This window comes from Anomaloglossus baeobatrachus, chromosome 7 (assembly GCF_048569485.1).
Source record: "Anomaloglossus baeobatrachus isolate aAnoBae1 chromosome 7, aAnoBae1.hap1, whole genome shotgun sequence".
Taxonomy (NCBI): Eukaryota; Metazoa; Chordata; class Amphibia; order Anura; family Aromobatidae; genus Anomaloglossus; species Anomaloglossus baeobatrachus.
The window spans coordinates 279,039,503-279,058,310 of record NC_134359.1 but is presented as its reverse complement, the minus strand read 5'-3'; the positions used below and the strand labels follow the sequence as shown (position 1 = coordinate 279,058,310).

The window sequence follows — 18,808 nt, the reverse complement described above, 5'->3', positions numbered from 1 at the left end:
ACCCTGAGTGTGGATTCTGTAGTCCTACGCTCCTCCGTCTGGTGAAGCTGCGTCCTGTGTGACATATGGATATACAGTATATGATTATGACACACGAGCGTCTGTTTTTATCATTTTTGCACAGTAATGTCTTTGTTTTTCTCAGGACGCGCAGGGTCATGACAACAATAAAGATTCTCGTGTGGTCTGGACCAATTCCAACAACCACCTCCTGACATCAGGCTTCAACCAGGTAGCGTACGCCCCGAGGGGCCACAAATCCTCTGAATTCATTGTCTCCTTCCTAGGAATGTTTTCCTAATTTTTGGAAAGTTATCCTTTATTAATGCAGCCATGGGTCACATAAGATGCATTATAGCTTTATAACCCTTCATTATCCATGACCAACCGTTGCGGCCAGATACTATGGCCCAATCCGTAACCTTATAGCCCCCTCCTCGCTTTATTTTCCTCTGCAGCAGAGCAGCGTTTATAAGCTACAAGATTCCGATTTTGGGCCAAAAACTATTAGAAAAAGGTTATGTTGTACAATGGAGTCTGTGGGGGGGGGGTCGTAGATAGTGAGGGACACAAAAAAGCCTTGGACGCCCGCCAGCTGGCCGGCCCTCCTCAGCTCAAGGAAGAGCTCTGCTGCAAAGCAGTTGACACTTGCTCTTCTGTATCAACCAAAATATATACAGTATAGCACAAAAGTGAGTACACCCCATCACGTTTTTGTCTCATTAAACAATATAAAATGTGAGGGGTGTACTCACTTTTGTGATATACTGTCTATATTTTGGTTGATACAGATGAGCAAGTGTCAACTGTTTTGCAGCAGAACTATTTCTTGAGCGAAGGAAAACTGTTTTATAGTTCACACATAAATAAATGTAAATTATAAGATTTACAGTCTATATTTCACTCCACAGCTGTATTCACCATTCTGCATTCTGCTGGGTGTTATTGGAAACAGCCTTGTTGGGGGACACATGGTTAACACCTAAAATCTTCAAATATAATTAATTAGACATTTTTTTTTTAATATCAACTTACTGTACAGCACCGAGTGTAAACATTACGCAAGGAAAGACTGTGGCTAGCTGCTAGCACTGATCCCTGCAGAATAGTGAGTGCAGCTCTGGCTGGAATATAATACAGGATGTAGCTTTAGATCAGCAATGTACTATATGTACACAGTGACTCCATCAGCAGACTAGTGAGTGCAGCTATGGAATATAATACAGCAACAGTAATGTATGTGCACTGTGACTACACCAGCAGAATAGTGAGTGCAGCTCTGGAATATAATACAGCTTCAGTAATGTAATGTATGTACACAGTGACTCCATCAGCAGAATAGTGAGTGCAGCTATGGAATATAATACAGCAACAGTAATGTATGTGCACTGTGACTACACCAGCAGAATAGTGAGTGCAGCTCTGGAATATAATACAGCTTCAGTAATGTAATGTATGTACACAGTGACTCCATCAGCAGAATAGTGAGTGCAGCTATGGAATATAATACAGCTTCAGTAATGTAATGTATGTACACAGTGACTGCACCAGCAGAATAGTGAGTGCAGCTCTGGAGTATAATACAGGATGTAACTCAGGATCAGTACAGGATACGTAATGTAATATGTACACCGTGACTGCACCAGCAGAATAGTAATTTCAGCTCCAGAGTATAATACAAGATGTAACTCAGGATCAGTACAGGATAAGTAATGTAATGTATGTATACAGTGACTGCACCAGCAGAATAGTGAGTGCAGCTCTGGAGTATAATACAGGATGTAACTCAGGATCAGTACAGGATACGTAATGTAATGTATGTACACAGTGACTCCACCAGCAGCAGGATAGTGAGTGCAGCTCTGGAATATAATACAGCATGTAACTCAGAATCATGTAATGGCTCTTTTAGGCATGTCATTTATTGATGAATGTGGGATTAACTTACTTGTACTCCCTCACTGAATGAAAAAAAAACCCCAAAATGCTTGTATGTTAGGTAACCGGATTGTTTATGCTGGCCAACAGAAATCATTATTAGAGCTCATTTAAATTTCCAATTTCTCTACATGCAAGAAAAATGGACCGATTTTTTTTTTTTTTTTTTTTTTTTTTTTTTTTTTACCTGTTTTTTAGTATTTTTTGGATTAGACTTTGATCAGAGGTGTGGTACAAGTGTCATCAATTTTTTTTTCATGGAGGGAAAAAAAAAAAGTTTCTCCACCTTCTCCATTCTTACAGTCTCTGTCATGGACTCCTAGACTTGCATTGCCTTTTTTGCCTATTGCATCATTGATTGCTGTCATTCATTCCTCATGTCCACTATCCTGCTTTTTTCATGCTATGTTAGGTCCGGGAGCGAGAGCTGCTGCTTTGGGATCTTCGTAACTTCAGTCGGCCGGTGTCATCCTTCTCGCTTGATGCATCCTCAGGGTAGGAAAACAGACGCACATTTCTTATGTCTTTGCTTTGTTTCATACCTGTTCATACCTGATTCATACAATCGTTCCATTGTTACCGATTCCACAACAATTAGTTTTGTTTTCCTGATGAAATTTCGCCTTGGAGCCACTGTAAAGAGTCAATAGTGAATAAAACAATGTGTATCATGTACGTACAATAGAAATGGCCCATACAGCTACTATGGGGCCCTGGGAGAGAGGGGGCCCAGACCGTCGTGGTCCCATCCCCGTTGCTTGAGGTTGATGAGAGCATATATTAAACACCCTTCCAAGGGACATTGATACCAAGAAAATAGCTAGAAAATGACATGTTAACTATTCTACCAGTCTGTACGGTTATGCTGATACCAAATTTATATATATTTTTATAATGTTTTTGCAAAAGTTAAAAAAATGCCCAAAAATATTGGTGTTATGTTGCCATAGCCTGAAAGCCATATTCTGTGAATGGAGCTCTGTGAGGTTTTCAAGGTGACAAGCTGGCTTTCCCCTTTATCTAACCCAGAGATGCACATTTTTGGTCCAAGGGTCATATTGGCATGCTGAATCAATCCCACGGGCCCCAAATTTTTTTAAAGGGGTTTTTACATGAATACACAATCAGAACCACCATCAGTATATTACCACATCAACAAAACCAAGTTTGAATTATTTGAAGAGGATTTGGAAAGTTTCTGCTTTATAAAAAATCAGTGTGAACACCTGCTAACTTAAACCGAGTTTTTACAGCAGAAAGTCACCAAATCCTCATCATAGAAATACTAAAAACTTAGGGATTTGAGAGTAAGTTTTAACAGAGCTGTGAATTATGTTATGGATTGCTACATGTGTAGAACATCAGAACCACCGTCAGTACACAAATGCAGCATCAGAACCACCATCAATACATGAATGCATAATCAGGACCACCATCAGAACATGAATGCATCATCAGGACCACCATCAGTACATGATGCAGCATCAGGACGACTATCAGTACATGAACGCAGTGCCAGAATCACCGTCAGTACATGAAAACAGCACCAGAGGCACTGTCGGTACATGAATGCAGAATTAGAACCACTGTCAGTACAGTACATTAGCGCAATGCCAGAACCACCATCAGTACATGAATGAAGCATCAGAACCACCATCAGTACTAGACTGCAACACAGTAAGCACTGTCAGTACATGAATGCAGCACCAAAACCACCAACAGGACATGATTACAGTGTCAGAACAACAGACCGTATATTAGTGCAATGCCAGAACCACCATCAGTACACAAATGCAGCATCAACACCACCATAAGTACTAAAATGCAGCCCCAGAACCACTGTCAGTACAGAAAGGTAGCGTCAAAACCACAGTCAGTATTCGAATGCACTGCCAGAACAACCGTCAGTACACGTATACAGCACCAAGCATAGTGCAGGGATCAATTGTAATGACATGTCAGCCCCATACATGAGTTGCTTGAACCTACAAGTCCTTAACAATGCTAAGGAGATGCTGGGAGTTGTTGTTACCAGCCATCATCAGACAGCGGCCCATACAGGAACCACAGTAATGATGAGCTGCAGGCAGGATCACAAATAAACATTTACATAAGGTACCGTGTAGCTTATTTCTTCTCTGGTTGAAGTAATTTCTATCCTTTTTGTCTCCATGTATTACATACGCCATGATAAGATTTCAGGCCCAGAGCTCGTCTCTGCAGACTTCTCTTTTCTCCATCTTCAGCAGCACATCTCAATACAGTACCTTTAAAAATAAAAGTATCATAGATATCTCCCATGTTGCATCCCTTAATAAATAAATGCCTCTCACTGTGCTTCCTGCACAAAATATCTACATCCCTACACTGCCCTTCTGCATGATATAATTCTCAAACATAATGTCCCCCCTACACTGGACCTGTGTGTACTTTACCCTCCGTGCTGAGCCTCTCCATAATGTCTACCTCCACATTGAGCCTCTCCCTAATTTCCCGCTCCCACAACACAGCCCTTCTCCATAATGTCCTCCCCACACTGCACCTCTCCACACTATACCCCCCACACTGAGTCTCTCCCTAATATCCCACTTCAACACTGCACCTCTGCATACTGTACCCCCCCCACACTGCACCTGTCCATACTGTACCCCACACACACTGAGCCTCTCCATAATATCCCACTTCCCCAACACTGCACCTCTCCATACTGTAGCCCCCACACTGTACCTCTCCATACTAAACCCCACGCATCCTGACCCTTTCCATAATATCCCGCTCCCCCAACACTGTACCTCTCCATACTGTACCCCCCACACTGTACCTCTCCATACTATACCCCACGGACCTGAGCCTCTCCATAATATCCCACTCCCCCAACACTGCACCTCTCCATACTGTAGCCCACACACTGTACGTCTCCATACTGTACTCCACACACACTGAGCCTCTCCATAATAACCCACTCCCCCAAGACTGCACCTCTCCATACTTTACCCACCCCCCACACTGTACCTCTCCATAATGTTCCCCCCACACTGAGCCTCTCCATAATATCCCCTCCCACACTGAGCCCCTCCATACTATTGTCGCCCCAAACTGCCCCTATTCACAATATTCCCCTCACACTCCCCCTTTGCATAAAGTCCCATTGCTCCTCGCTATACTATGCCGTCTTTAGCAATTTTGCCTCCCCCTTATTGTGGCTTGTCAGTAACTCTAATCCTCCTCCTCCCCCTTCCTAATAATTACACATTTAATCTTCAGCTCCTCCATGGAGTGCTTACCGCAGGCAGCCTTGTTAGATTCCTCTGCGGCACCAGCAGCAGCGTGATGAGGTCAGCAACGTGCTAACATCACGCTGCTGCACGTTGGGGCTGGGGATAACTATTGCTCCTCTGCCCCAGTCCCGGCACCACTGTGTTCAAATATATTCACGTCCAAAAGATAGACACATTTGTATATAGGAAGAACGGAGCAACGTCTGCAGGACAAAGCCTCAGACGGGGCTTGATCCTACCGATTACAAGCTATGGCCAGTATTGACCGCAGCATCTAAGGTGTTAAACTTCAATTATATGAAAGGGTTCCCAGTATAATAGAGACAAGAAATTTGGGTGTGTCCGGTTTACTTATCCTTTGCCCCTCACGAGCCGTCATGACGTGTGTGGTGCCGTGACGTCGCGGGATCCAGTAAGCGCCAGAGGTGCCCACTGCAGTGCAAAGTGGATCCTCTGAACATGCGCTAAGCAGGAAGGTCACTATTAAGTTAATTCCGTTAATTCAAATATTTGATAAATCCCGTCCCCTTTTTGTGAAAGTGTATTTTTTTTCCACTTACTACTGCACAAAGGAAGGGGAATCGAAAAATCCAAAGTACACAGTATTATTTTTTTTTTTTTTTTTTACATAGTAGTTGTGTATTTCATTAAGAAAGAATGGGAACAGCCTGAAATAACGGCTAACCTCATTAGGGGCTTTCATCCAAGAATCTGACTTCCTTCAAAAGAGACAGAATGACGGAGGCTTAAAAGTGCACGTCTTCAAGTTGACCCTTCAGATGCACAAACTACTTGAATGTGACTACAAATATTTAAGACGGTTTCTTGTGCAATAAGCTGCGCGCATTTCTTGTAAGTAGGGCCTCATTCACATCACAAATATGGTAATGTCCCAAAACTTCGGGTCCGAGGGCCTGGAAAATCTCTGGGATAAGTAGGCGTTTTTGCTCTGCATTTTTCCTGCCAAGAGATGCTGAAATGGTGCAGAAAGTTCTGCAACCAAATGCTCAACGTGTGCACACAGCCATAAGCTCCCATCCCGAAAGCTAAGGCCGCTTTCACACATCAGTTTTTTGTCATCAGGCACAATCCGGCAAAAACATGAAAAAACGGATCCGACGTCTGTTGCCGCCGGATCCGTTTATTTCCCCCATAGACTTCTATTAGCGCCGGATTGTGCCGGATGGCCTTGCATTCCATCCGACTTTCGCCGGATCAGGCAAAATTTGCTTGCCTAGCGACCGGATGGAACGTTGAATGGAACGATTTTTGTCTCCGACGAAAAACCATATCTTGCTGGATCCAGCACCGTACGGCGGGTTTTATAGTGTAAGCCTATGGACGCCGGATCCGGCGCAATACAGCATATGGCGGAATCCAATGATGGATCCGTTTTTTGGAACTGAGCATGCTCAGTATCACAACGGATCCGTCAAAAAACGGAAGGAACGCATGGAAAAAACTGATGCAAGGGATCAGTTTTTTCTCCGGATCCGTCATATCAGCTTTTTCGCCGGATCGTGCCTGATGGCAAAAAACTGATGTGAGAAAGCAGCCTAAGCGAGACTCTGTCCACCTGCATTGTCTCACCAGCATCTTACCGTCTAGAATAGGCACCCCTAAAGATTCGTACGTGGATCCAGAGGGCCATTCACCACCCCATGGATTTTAAGTTCTCCTATAATCATTATTTATCACCTAGCCATCGGGGAGATGAGATGATTGGTGGGGGTCCGAATGCTGAGAATTTAAGAATACAGAACTCAAACATCCCTATGTGATTGAAGCATGGCTGAGCATTTGCAACCACCCCTCCTATAGAAGTTAATGGGAACCTGTGTCTCAGGTGTGTCACGGGTGATAGTATTGTGGTTTCTGGCCATAGACGGTCACAGCGTTTGGCTGTGCAAAATGCTCCTTGACTTTCCATTGTTCCTGCTGTCAGTATTCATTGGTATAGGTAGCTTTCCTGCTGGATTAATCTCTCCCCCTTTTGGACCCAGCAGGAGCTCACCATCCACCCAGCTGCTGATCATCAGTATTCACTTGGTGTTTAAATACCCCTTCCTTCCTTGGACTGGTGCTGGTGATATTTTCAGTTCCTTCAAGCCAAGGTTGCAAGCAGGTGGCTTGTACTCCTCTGTGGTATCGTTGCTGAAAGCTCTGCTGAACTTCTACCTGAGTCATCTGTGGATAAGTAGTTCATGCATTTTCCCCCCTGTGTGACCTGCTTGTGTCCTCTATAGTTGTTTAGTGGGGTTGACGAAGAGCTCTTCCCATTTGTTCCCTATTAGGATCCAGCACTAGGGAGACCTAGGGTCAGGTATCCTGCTCGGCGCATAGGTGAGGAACCTATCTAGGCTGGTGAGGGACCAGCAGTAGGTTTGGTCAGGGGTCACCATCTTCCTAGACACAGGGTTTCCCTTCCCTTCCCTTTCGAAGCGCACTTGGTACTTCTCCGTACCTAGCGTGACAACCAATCATCAGATTCATGCTGCCCGAACCATATGATTTCAGCCAGGTATCTGTGTTTCAGGGCTAATATACTTCATAAAACCGTCTGGAGACCATGTATTACCTTGTTCTTGGCTGTAAGACAACTAGCTGCAGCAGAACCTTCCAGCCACAATTCTTCTTCTACTACTCCATCAGTGTGTCCTTGCTGACTAGTCCAAGGCAGGTCCTCGGTGGCTTCTCCCCGCTCCACTCCAATTGACTATCAGATCTCTCTCTGGGGGGTACATAGGGAGAGAACTCTCAATCAAAGGGATTGGGGTGGGGAGAAGACACCGGGGACCTCCCTCGAACTAGTCACCAAGGACACATGGTCTGCAGCCACCTTTACAAAGTATATTTTCTTCTAAAATGCTGCAGGGTCTCTGAGTAGAGGATACCTGGCTGCAATTGCATGGTTCGGGCAGCATGAATCTGAAGACCGGTTCCCTTTAATAGAGCAGTGGCCGCACATGCTCAGAAACAATCCCCACACTGAGGATGGGTCTCATTTTTGGGATAATTTGTGGTCTCAACTTGACCAATCATATAATTATGGATACGTGAGAAATGTTGATTATGGGACATCCCCTATTTATAGAGGACCGGCCATAAGAACTAGGGCTCCAGAACATTTTTAAGGGGTATTCGCCCTTCAGGCATTTATGACATAGACAATGATTGCATATTTTATGGATGATGGATGAAGCTCCCACCTGTGGGTCTCGCACCTTTTTTGAGAATTGGGGTCCTGCATGGCCATTCCTAAGAATTGAGAGGTGGTCGCACATGTTGGACTCTATTCACTTCTATGGGATTTCCAAAAATATCCAAGCAAGTGTACTTGCCTATTTTCAGAACTCCCATAGAAGTAAATGAAGAAAGCCAGTCATGCTCATCCACCTCTCAATTTGCAGGGGTCCCGAATCCACCTTTGGTTAAAGCAAAAGTGACCTTCTGACGTGTCATGAAGGAAATCATTGGTGAAATCCATGTGTTTTGACCCCCCCTTGGTGTCCAAAACTATAAAGTAGGCAAATCCCTTTAACACGGTTATTGCACATTTCAAAGCCCGGTGATTTTATTTTTATTTTTGGCTCCAGGTGCACTTTAAGAACCAGTAAGTGTGGTCTGATCAGGTCAGAACAACCAGTAAGCTGAAAAGTAAAAATGATTGAAAACCAAAAAAGTTAGTGCGCCCCAAGCAAAAACCCAGCAAGGAGCAGAATGGCTCAGAGGAAATTGATGTTATGAATGTTCATTTTTTACCCCCCACGTCTGGTCGCTCGCAGCAAATGTCTAAGTGAGAAAAGTGAAAAATGTGAAATATGTGACACAGGTTGTGCAAGAATATTGATGGTTTCTTCCTGCAGCGCGGTCTCACGTCTTTGTGGAGGAGCGAGTGATGTTTTCTACCTATCATTTACCAACTTATAGAAATAAGCATGGCCAAGGATATTCAAAGGCAAAAAATAGGTGTGTAGCTGGCAGCGAACAGTTGTCTAAGTTGGTGTTAGCCACTACCAAATTTCAAAAATTGGTTAGCATGACTAATAGGGTCACGTACATTAAGTATATTTCTTCTTACAAATGTCAGATAAGCCTGTTGGCTGTAGGGCAACTACCTGCAGCAGAAGCCTTCCCTACAGTTCTTCTACTCCTTTCCCCCCACGATTATGACCAGCTTCCAAAAGTTGGTCAATATAATTTATAAAGTCACGTATTGCTATTACTTCCTACGACTCCCAAATTAGCCTGTTGGCAGTAGAGCAACTACCTGCAGAAGAAGCTTCCCTCTACAATTTTTCTGCCCCTTCCTACCACAATTATGACCAGCTTCGAAAAGTTGACAGTGTAATTTATAAAGTCATGTATTGATATGTCTATGTCTTCTTGCAAATGGCAGACTAGCTTGTTCCTGGCTGTTAGGAAACTATCTACAGCAGAAGCTCTCACCCCCAAGGATCCATTCTGCCCTTTCCCCCCATGATTATGACCAGCTGCCAAAAGTTGGTCACTGTGAGTTATAAGGTCATGTATTGATATATCCATGTCTTCCTGCAAACTGCAGACTAGCCTGTTCCTGGCTGTTAGGAAACTATCTACAGTAGAAGCTCTCACCCCCAAGGATCCATTCTGCCCTTTCCCCCCACAATTATGACCAGCTTCCAAACGTTGGTCAATATAATTTATAAAGTCATGTTTTGATATTTCTTCCCAGAAATGACCCAGAAATTAGCCTGATGGCAGTAGGGCACCTACCTGCAGCAGAAACTTTCCGTACAATTCTTCTACCCCTTTCTCCCCACAATTATTGACCAGCTTCCAAATGTTGGTCACTGTGATTTACAAAGTCATGTATTGATATGTCTATGTCTTCTTGCAAACTGCAGACTAGCCTGTTTCTGGCTGTTAGGGAACTATTTACAGCAGAAGCATCCCCCAATGATCTATTCTGCCCTTTCTCCCCACGATTATGACCAGCTATCAGTATTTGCTCAGTATAATTTATAAAGTCATGTATTGGTATGTCTTCTTGCAAACTTCAGATTTGCCTGTTCCTGGTTGTTAGGAATTATCTACAGCAGAAGCCCCCCTCCAAAGATCCATTCCGGCCTTTCCCCCACGATTATAACCAGCTTCCAAAAGTTGGTCAATATAATTTATAAATTCACGTATTGATATTGTATCTAATGACCCCAAAATTAGCCTTTTGGCAGTAGGGCAACTACCTGTAGCAGGAGCTTCCCCCTACAATTCTTCTACCCTTATCTGCCCACAATTATGACCAGCTTCCAAAATTTGGTCACTGTTAGTTATAAAGTCATGTATTGATATGTCTGTCTTCTTGCAGACTAGCCTGTTCCTGGCTGTTAGGAAACTATCTACAGCAGAAGCTTCCCCTCAACAATCCATTCTGCCCTTCCCCCATGATTATGACCAGCTTCCAAAAGTTGGTTAATGTGATTTATAAGGTCATGCATTGATATATCCATGAATTCCTGCAAACTGCAGATTAGCCTGTTTCTGGCTGTTAGGAAACTATCTACAGCAGAAGCTCTCACCCCAAGGATCCATTCTGCCCTTTCCCCCCACAATTATGACCAGCTTCCAAACATTGGTCAACATAATATATAAAGTCATGTTTTGATATGTCTTCCCAGAAATGACCCAGAAATTAGCCTGATGGCAGTAGGGCAACTACCTGCAGCAGAAGCTTTCCGTACAATCTGTCTACCTTTCTCACCACAATTATGACCAGCTTCCAAAAGTTGGTCAGTGTAATTTATAAAGTCATGTATTGATATGTCTTTTTGCAAACGGCAGACTAGCCTGTTCCTGGCTGTTAGGGAACTATCTACAGCAGAAGCTTCCCCCCAACGATCCATTTAGCCCTTTCCCCCCATGATTATGACCAGCTCCCTATGAGTTATAAAGTCATGTTTTCCAGCAAACTGCAGACTATCCTGTTCCTGGCTGTTAGGAAACTAGCTACAGAAGAAGTTTTGCCCCAACAATCCATTCTGCCTTTTACCCCCATGACTATGACCACCTTCCAAACTTTGGTCAACATAATTTATAAAGTCATGTCTTGATATTTCTTCCCAGAAATGACCCAGAAATTAGCCTGATGGCAGTAGGGAAACTACCTGCAGCAGAAGCTCCCCCCTACAATTCTTCTACCCTTTCCTACCCACAATTATGACCAGCTTCGAAAAGTTGGTCAGTGTAATTTATAAAGTCATGTATTGATCTGTCTTCTTGCAAACGGCAGACTCGCCTGTTCCTGGCTGTTAGGAAACTATCTACAGCAGAAGCCCCCCACCCCCACCCCACAATCTATTCTGCCCTTTTCCCCCACGATTATGACCAGCTTTCAAAAGTTGCTCAGTGTGATTTTATAAGGTCATGTATTGATATATCCAGGTCTTTTTGCAAACTGCATGCAGACTATCCTGTTCCTGGCTGTTAGGAAACTATCCAACCCCCCCTCCCCCAACAATCCATTCTGCCCTTTCCCCCCACAATTTTATGCAGCTTTCAAAAGTTGATCAGTTTGAGTAAATCACTTGGATATTTCTTCTTACAAACCCCATATTAGCTTCTTGGCGGTAAGGCAACTAGCTGCAGCAGAATCTTCCACCCACAATTCTTCTTCCACTACACCACCACTTCCATGATGGGTTCAGCACAACATGGGAGAGAGCAAATTATGTTGGCACATGACAAGTAAAGTGTTTGAAGCTTATTTGAATAGATCAGTCAGCCCTCTTCAGCCAGCCCCCTTCTTATTTATGGCTTACTTATAGTTCTAGGCAGAAAAAGGGACTGGCTTGTCTGAAATGAGCACACAACCAGCCCCCTTCATACACATCACCGTCAGACGCTGTTACTTCTCCTTACGCCTCCCATACACATGTATGATCAGTTAGGCTGAGCATGCATGTGTTGTCAATAGGAGAGGGAAAAAAAGCCAGACTCCAGACAGACCCCTCTGGCTGTTACTTACATTCCAAGAAAACACCAGGATCGGCCTCTGACATTCAGCATGTAGAATGTTTTTTTTCCTTTGATACAATTTGTCAAGGGAGATTGGGGACATAAGATAGTTGTAACATTTCAATATGTGTGAACAGAGCAAAGTTACATTAAACTACAATAGTTTCCTTGTTTCCAAAAACATCTGAACAAAGGAGAGACAGAAACAAAAACGCACCTACAGACGGAGATGTGACCCTGACCTTCACATCCCCAAAATATTCTCTGAAGGAACAAAATGGTTTCACACAAGAAACAAATCCTGAAATGTGACCCAGAGCATTACAGGGGTATGGAGGCTATAGCTGGGGCCGAGGCTAGACCACTGCTCATTATTTTTTTTTTAAAAGGGTGGTAAAAAAAAGCCATTCTTACCCCTAAAATCCATAAGACTGTCTGTGAGGTAAATCCGGAGATATGACGATAAATCATGATATTCAAGTATGTCAGGAAGCCCTCTCCTGGTGTCACCCCCCCTTTCCTTCACACAACTGGTTTAGCAACAAATTCCATGGCCATGTCCTGTGATATGGAAATTAGGTGGCTTTAGGGACAATGGACACAGGATGACTCCCTGCCGTCACCCTGTAGTAGGAGCTGCTATCTAATTAGCAAGGCTCTGGAAATAGCCAGACAGAACGACTCCAGTAAAAAATGGTTCATATCTCGCAAGCCATATTTCCGATAAATATGGCAACCATAAAAATGGTGTCTCCGCATGTGGACGATGCCGGCACACCCTTTTTATGGGAGCAGGACATTGGGAAATGCCCCAGGCGTGATATCAGCCAATGGGGAACTGGCAGACAGGTCATGAGTCCCCTCGTTCTGTAGCTAAATTCATAACTGTCACAATGAGAGCATTGGCGTCTGCCTACGACGCTCCCAGGCAAAGTTATGGCCAATATCCCCTTTGCTGGATAATTCTGATCCATGCAGGGGGAGTGGCAGTGCTTCCCTGTGAGGTCACTAAGGTAGGAGGGGACCTGGATCTGCCCAGGTTGATAACCCTACTTCGGCCATTTTCCAGTGTTCTTCTGCTCGGGGGCCTGGTTGGGAAAGACCTGTGAGGGAGTTCCTGGAAACCTGGTCTACAGCGCCCCCCTGTGGCCAGACGCACAAGGTAACTGATTGAATTGCATACCTGTTTGAAAACCATGCTTTATCTGTAACTGTACTCTGACATATGTATATTCTGTAGATTCCCTATTGTATATATTGTAGTTCTAGTGTGCTTTAGGCTGATTAAATTATATAATTAATCTTGGGCTGTTCTGTTATCTCGATCTTGAATCCCACGTCTGTGTGTTCGGCTAATAGTTACCGTAAATCGGTTGGTGGCAGCGAATTGTGCCAAGGATTATTGTGGGGAGGCCAGTGAGATTCGGGGAGATTTTATATATTCCGCCCGCGGAGGTCGGGGGAATATATACCCTACTCTCACCGGGGACCCTTCAATAATCGGCATAAGTAGTATAGCGGCCTCCTTGCTTATTGTCGGGCAATTCCATAATTGGCCTGACTATAAGAGGGGCGCTAGAGAGCGCGTCACGTGCTCTGTCTGTCGGTCGGGAGGTATAAAGGAGGGGTGACCCCCACTTGTTACCCCCCGATTGTGACGTACTGGTAGCCAGCGCGGGGGAGTTCTGAGTGACCCCCCCGGTGGTTTGTGACATATTGGTGGCATAGCGGTGGGATCGAGATAATAGTGTGTGTGAGTGTGAGACCCATACTCCCAGACACTAAAGACTGCCTGCAGCAGCTGTGGCTGCTGGGGTCTTCAGACTAGCTCAACACTAGAGTGTCAGAGTGCAGATACTGTAAGGTGTGTGGAGGCATCAGGTGTCAGTTCTGTGTCAGTGACCAAAAGTCTGCAAGAATGGCTGATGGCACCAGGAGCAGAGCTATGCAACTGGCCAATGCTAAGGCAGGAGCCGAAGAGAGGGAGGACGGTGCTGTGGACAGCAATGAGGAGGTTGCCCACGAGTCCTCCAGGAGCTCGACGCCAGAAAACCGTTCTGCCGAGGACATTGCGCAACCTGGCACTGCTGGACAAGATGAGGAGGAGCTCACCCAAGGTTCCTCAACGAGCCAGATGCCAGCCCTCCGCTCTGAAAGGGACAGTGAATCGCCTAGCTCTGCAGCGTGCCGCAGATCACCACGTGCCATTCCACCGAGCCTGGGAGGCTCGGATAGCCTTCTTCAAATGGCTATGGCCCTTCTCCAGGCTGGAGACCAGAAGGGCTACAAGGAACTCCTGGCAGAGCGCAGGGCAGAGCGGCAGGCAGCGCGTGACGCTGAGGCTGCGGAGCGGCACGCAGAGCGTGAGGCTGCGGAGCGAGAGCGGCAGGCAGCGCGTGAAGAGCGAGAGCGAGAGCGACAGGCAGACCGTGACTACCAGCTGCAGCTAGCTCAGCTCCGGCCCTCATCAGCCACACGTGACCTTCAAGACACCAAACTTCCAAAGGTCCGTGTTGAGGACTTCCCAGTGCTGGAGAAGGATGGAGACTTGGACTCTTTCTTGACTGCTTTTGAACGGACTTGCTTGCAGCACCATCTGAACAAGGACCAGTGGGCCAAATACCTGACCCCCCGTTTAAGGGGTAAGGCCCTGGATATCCTTGGTGACTTGCCTGCTGAGGCAGATCAGGGCTACGACACCATCAAGCGGGCCCTGATCCAACAGTACAACCTCACTCCAGAGTCCTACCGCAAGAAGTTCCGGAGCCTACAGAAGGGACCAAAGGACTCCTTGGCTGACCACCGGCGGGCACTTGCCCGAGCTGCCGACCACTGGACCCAAGGCCTGCAGCTTTCCACCGGACCGGAGATCCTGGACTTGTTCATCACGGAGCAACTCTTGTGGAACTGCCCTGAGGATCTCCGCCAGTTCATCCGAGACCAGAAGCCAAAGGGGTCCACGGCTACAGCTGCCCTTGCCGATGACTACACCAACAACCGGGCCCCTGAGGCCAGGAGAGCGGCCACCAGCAGCACCTGGAGAGGGGGTAAGATGAATTCTGCAACTGCCCCACCTGCCCCTAGACTGCAGGGGGTGTCCCCCTCAACTCCCCTCTCCAGGCCCGTGGCGGAACCAAGACGGTGCCACCAGTGCAACCTACCTGGACACTTCAAGGCCATGTGCCCTCAGCGTCCCAAGGCCCCGGCTCCGTCCCCGTCCCAAGGGCCGCCCAAGGTGTATTGTGTGGGTGGGGGTGGTGGTAGGTCCCTGGACAGCTTCCAACCTGTCACCGTCGGCCGGTCTGTGACCATAGGACTGCGAGACAGCGCCTCAGAGGTGACTCTGGTGCGGCCTGAGATGGTGTCCCCCCAAGACTTGATCCCTGGAAAAACCCTCGCTGTCTCCGGGATTGGAGGCACTGACCCGGCGCTGCCTGTTGCTGACATTTATGTGGACTGGGGTGCAGGGCGAGGGGTGAGGGAGGTGGGGGTAACTGATCGGATCCCCGCAAACGTGCTACTTGGGACAGATTTGGGGCAGATAACCTCCCAGTTTGGGCCCCAACCAAGGGCTGAACCTTCAGCCCGTACTGACATGACTCCTAACAATGTTAATGTGTTATCTATGAATGATGTAAGGGAGGAGGGAGTGAACTCTGATTTTTCTGCTTGCATAGACACCATAGACACACACACAGCTGCAGCTGTGACAGGGGAGGGGGTCAGGGAAAGGTGTGACAATGCCTCTACAAGTAATCAGCCTGTGAGCTGGGATCTGCTGCCCTCTGCAGGGATAAGCAGAGAGCAGGGTGCTGCAGGGGGAGGACCAGTGTGTGGGGTGGGGGCTACCACAGCAAATGTGGGGTCCCCAGAGATTTCACAGCGGGGTTCTGTTGCTGCAGGAGGGGAACAGGCAGGTGAGATTGGGGCCGGTCCAGGAGCGGAAGTGCTCCCAGGTAAGATCTCGGTGCACGGTTCCCCCACAACCGGGGTGTCAGGAAGCCAGGTCGGTCTGCCTGAACCGGCGACTTGGTCAGGAACGGAGGAGGAGCAGGCACGACCCACGGTCGCAGCGGCTGTGGCCGCTGTCACCCGCAGTGGGAGTGCTGGAAGCCAAGGGGCCTCCCGGAGGTCCGATAGCTCTTCCCCTTCTGACCAAGTGGCAGCCGAGTCAGGTGGAGGCCAGGACACAGGTCCCGGGGTACTGACCGAAGATGTGACAGTCTCGTCGATTCTGGCCACATCTAGTCAGGGGTTTCAGGCAGCGTTAGAAGCTGACGACAGCCTGAAAGCTCTTAAGGAGCAGGCGGCACAGCCTCCCTCGGACTCGGACCCGGAGCGAGTGGTCTGGGACCAAGGACGGCTGTACCGGGCCACGGTCCAGCAGGGTTCACCGGAGGCGTGGCCCAGGGACCGACAGTTGGTGGTACCCTATCCGTTCCGGACGGAGTTGTTGCGGATCGCACATGAGATTCCGATGGCCGGACACCTAGGGATCGCTAAGACCAAGGCCAGGTTAAACCAGCATTTCTACTGGCCAAAAATGGGGGCCGATGTGGCTGCCTACTGCCGTTCGTGTGAAACCTGTCAGAGAGTGGGGAAGGCGGGGCCACGCCCCAAAGCCCCACTGGTATCTCTGCCAATCATCGATGAGCCTTTCAGGAGGGTGGCTGTGGATCTGGTCGGCCCGCTGGCCATCCCCAGCAGCTCCGGGAAACGCTTCATACTGACGGTAGTGGACTATGCCACCCGGTACCCAGAAGCAGTGGCCTTGTCGTCCATTCGGGCTGACAAGGTGGCCACCGCATTGCTGGAGATTTTCTCCCGAGTGGGTTTTCCCCAGGAAATGCTCACTGACCGGGGGACCCAATTCATGTCCCAGCTGATGGAGGCCCTCTGTAAGCAAGTCCAGGTGCGACATCTGGTGGCCAGCCCGTACCATCCACAGACTAATGGCCTGTGCGAGCGGTTCAATGGCACCTTAAAGCAGATGCTTAAGATGTTGGTCGACTCCCATGGGCGTGACTGGGAGCGGTATCTCCCACACCTGTTATTTGCTTACCGGGAGGTTCCACAGGCCTCAACAGGATTCTCACCGTTTGAGCTCCTGTACGGGCGACGTGTGCGGGGCCCCCTGGCTCTGGTGAAAGAGGCTTGGGAAGGGGATTTGGCCACCCCTGGAGTGTCGGTTATCGAGTATGTCATGCGCTTCCGGGACAAAATGCAGGCCTTGACGCAACTGGTACACGACAATATGGCTCAAGCCCAGGCCGATCAGAAGCGTTGGTACGACCAGAACGCTTGTGAGAGGACCTACCAAGTGGGTCAAGAGGTGTGGGTACTGGTCCCCGTACCACAGGACAAGCTTCAGGCAGCCTGGGAAGGCCCATACCTCGTGTACCAGCAGCTCAACCCTGTAACGTACCTGGTCACCCTGGACCCTGCCCGTGGAAGGCGGAAGCCCTTCCATGTGAACATGATGAAGGCACATCATGAGCGGGAGGCATGTGCGCTCCCCGTGTGCAACCTGCCCGAGGAGGGAGAAGCGGAAACCCTCTTGGATATGCTAGCCCAGGTTAGGGCAGGCGGATCCATTGAGGATGTGGAGGTTGGCCACCAGCTCTTGGAAGACCAACGGTCCCAGCTGTGGGCCACCCTCCTCCCCTTCCGGGGGTTGTTTACCAACCAGCCCGGAAGGACTGACTTGGCTGTCCATCACGTGGACACTGGGGATCATCCCCCGATCCGGCGTTCAGCATATCGGGTCTCCCTGGAGGTGCAGCAACACATGCGCCAGGAGATTGACGAGATGCTGAAGCTGGGGGTGATCCAGGCATCCAACAGCGCTTGGGCCTCGCCTGTAGTCCTCGTCCCTAAGAAGGACCGAACCACTCGGTTCTGCGTGGACTACAGGGGGCTCAATGCTGTCACGGTCGCCGATGCGTACCCAATGCCACGCATCGATGACCTGCTCGATCAGTTGGCCGGGGCTCAGTACCTGACCATCATGGATCTGAGCCGGGGATATTGGCAGATCCCCCTGACTCGCAAGGCCAGGGAACGCTCTGCCTTTATTACCCCATTTGGACTGTACGAGTCCACGGTGATGCCATTCGGGATGAGGAATGCCCCTGCCACTTTCCAGCGGATGGTCAACACCCTGCTCAAGGGACTTGAAGGGTACGCGGCCGCGTACCTGGATGACATTGCCGTCTTCAGTCCCACCTGGGAGGACCACCTAGAGCATCTAGCACAGGTGCTCAGGCGGATCCACCGGGCAGGTTTGACCATCAAGCCGGGAAAGTGTCAGCTGGCCATGAGCGAGGTCCAGTACCTCGGTCACCGGGTAGGTGGGAGAACACTGAAGCCCGAGCCTGAGAAAGTGGAAGCCATCGCATCCTGGCCCACCCCCAGGACCAAGAAGCAGGTGATGTCCTTCTTGGGGACCGCTGGGTACTATAGGAGGTTTGTTCCATGCTATAGTAGCCTGGCAAAGCCCTTGACGGACCTCACCAAGAAGAAGCTGCCCTCTGCAGTCGATTGGACAATGGACTGCGAGACAGCCTTCCGGGCCCTAAAGGACGCCCTGTCCAGCCCGC

General features: G+C 48.2%; 1 protein-coding gene across 2 annotated transcripts in view; it reads left to right on the top strand.

Moving 5' to 3' along the window:
• PAM16 (presequence translocase associated motor 16) overlaps nt 1-18,808 on the top strand; it is a 187,299-nt gene that overhangs the window by 61,691 nt on the left and 106,800 nt on the right. For both annotated transcript variants that reach the window (XM_075318224.1, XM_075318221.1), the window contains exons 8-9: nt 146-232; nt 2,351-2,433. In XM_075318224.1, coding sequence (XP_075174339.1) covers nt 146-232; nt 2,351-2,433 — 170 coding nt within the window. The remainder of the gene's footprint in view (nt 1-145; nt 233-2,350; nt 2,434-18,808) is intronic.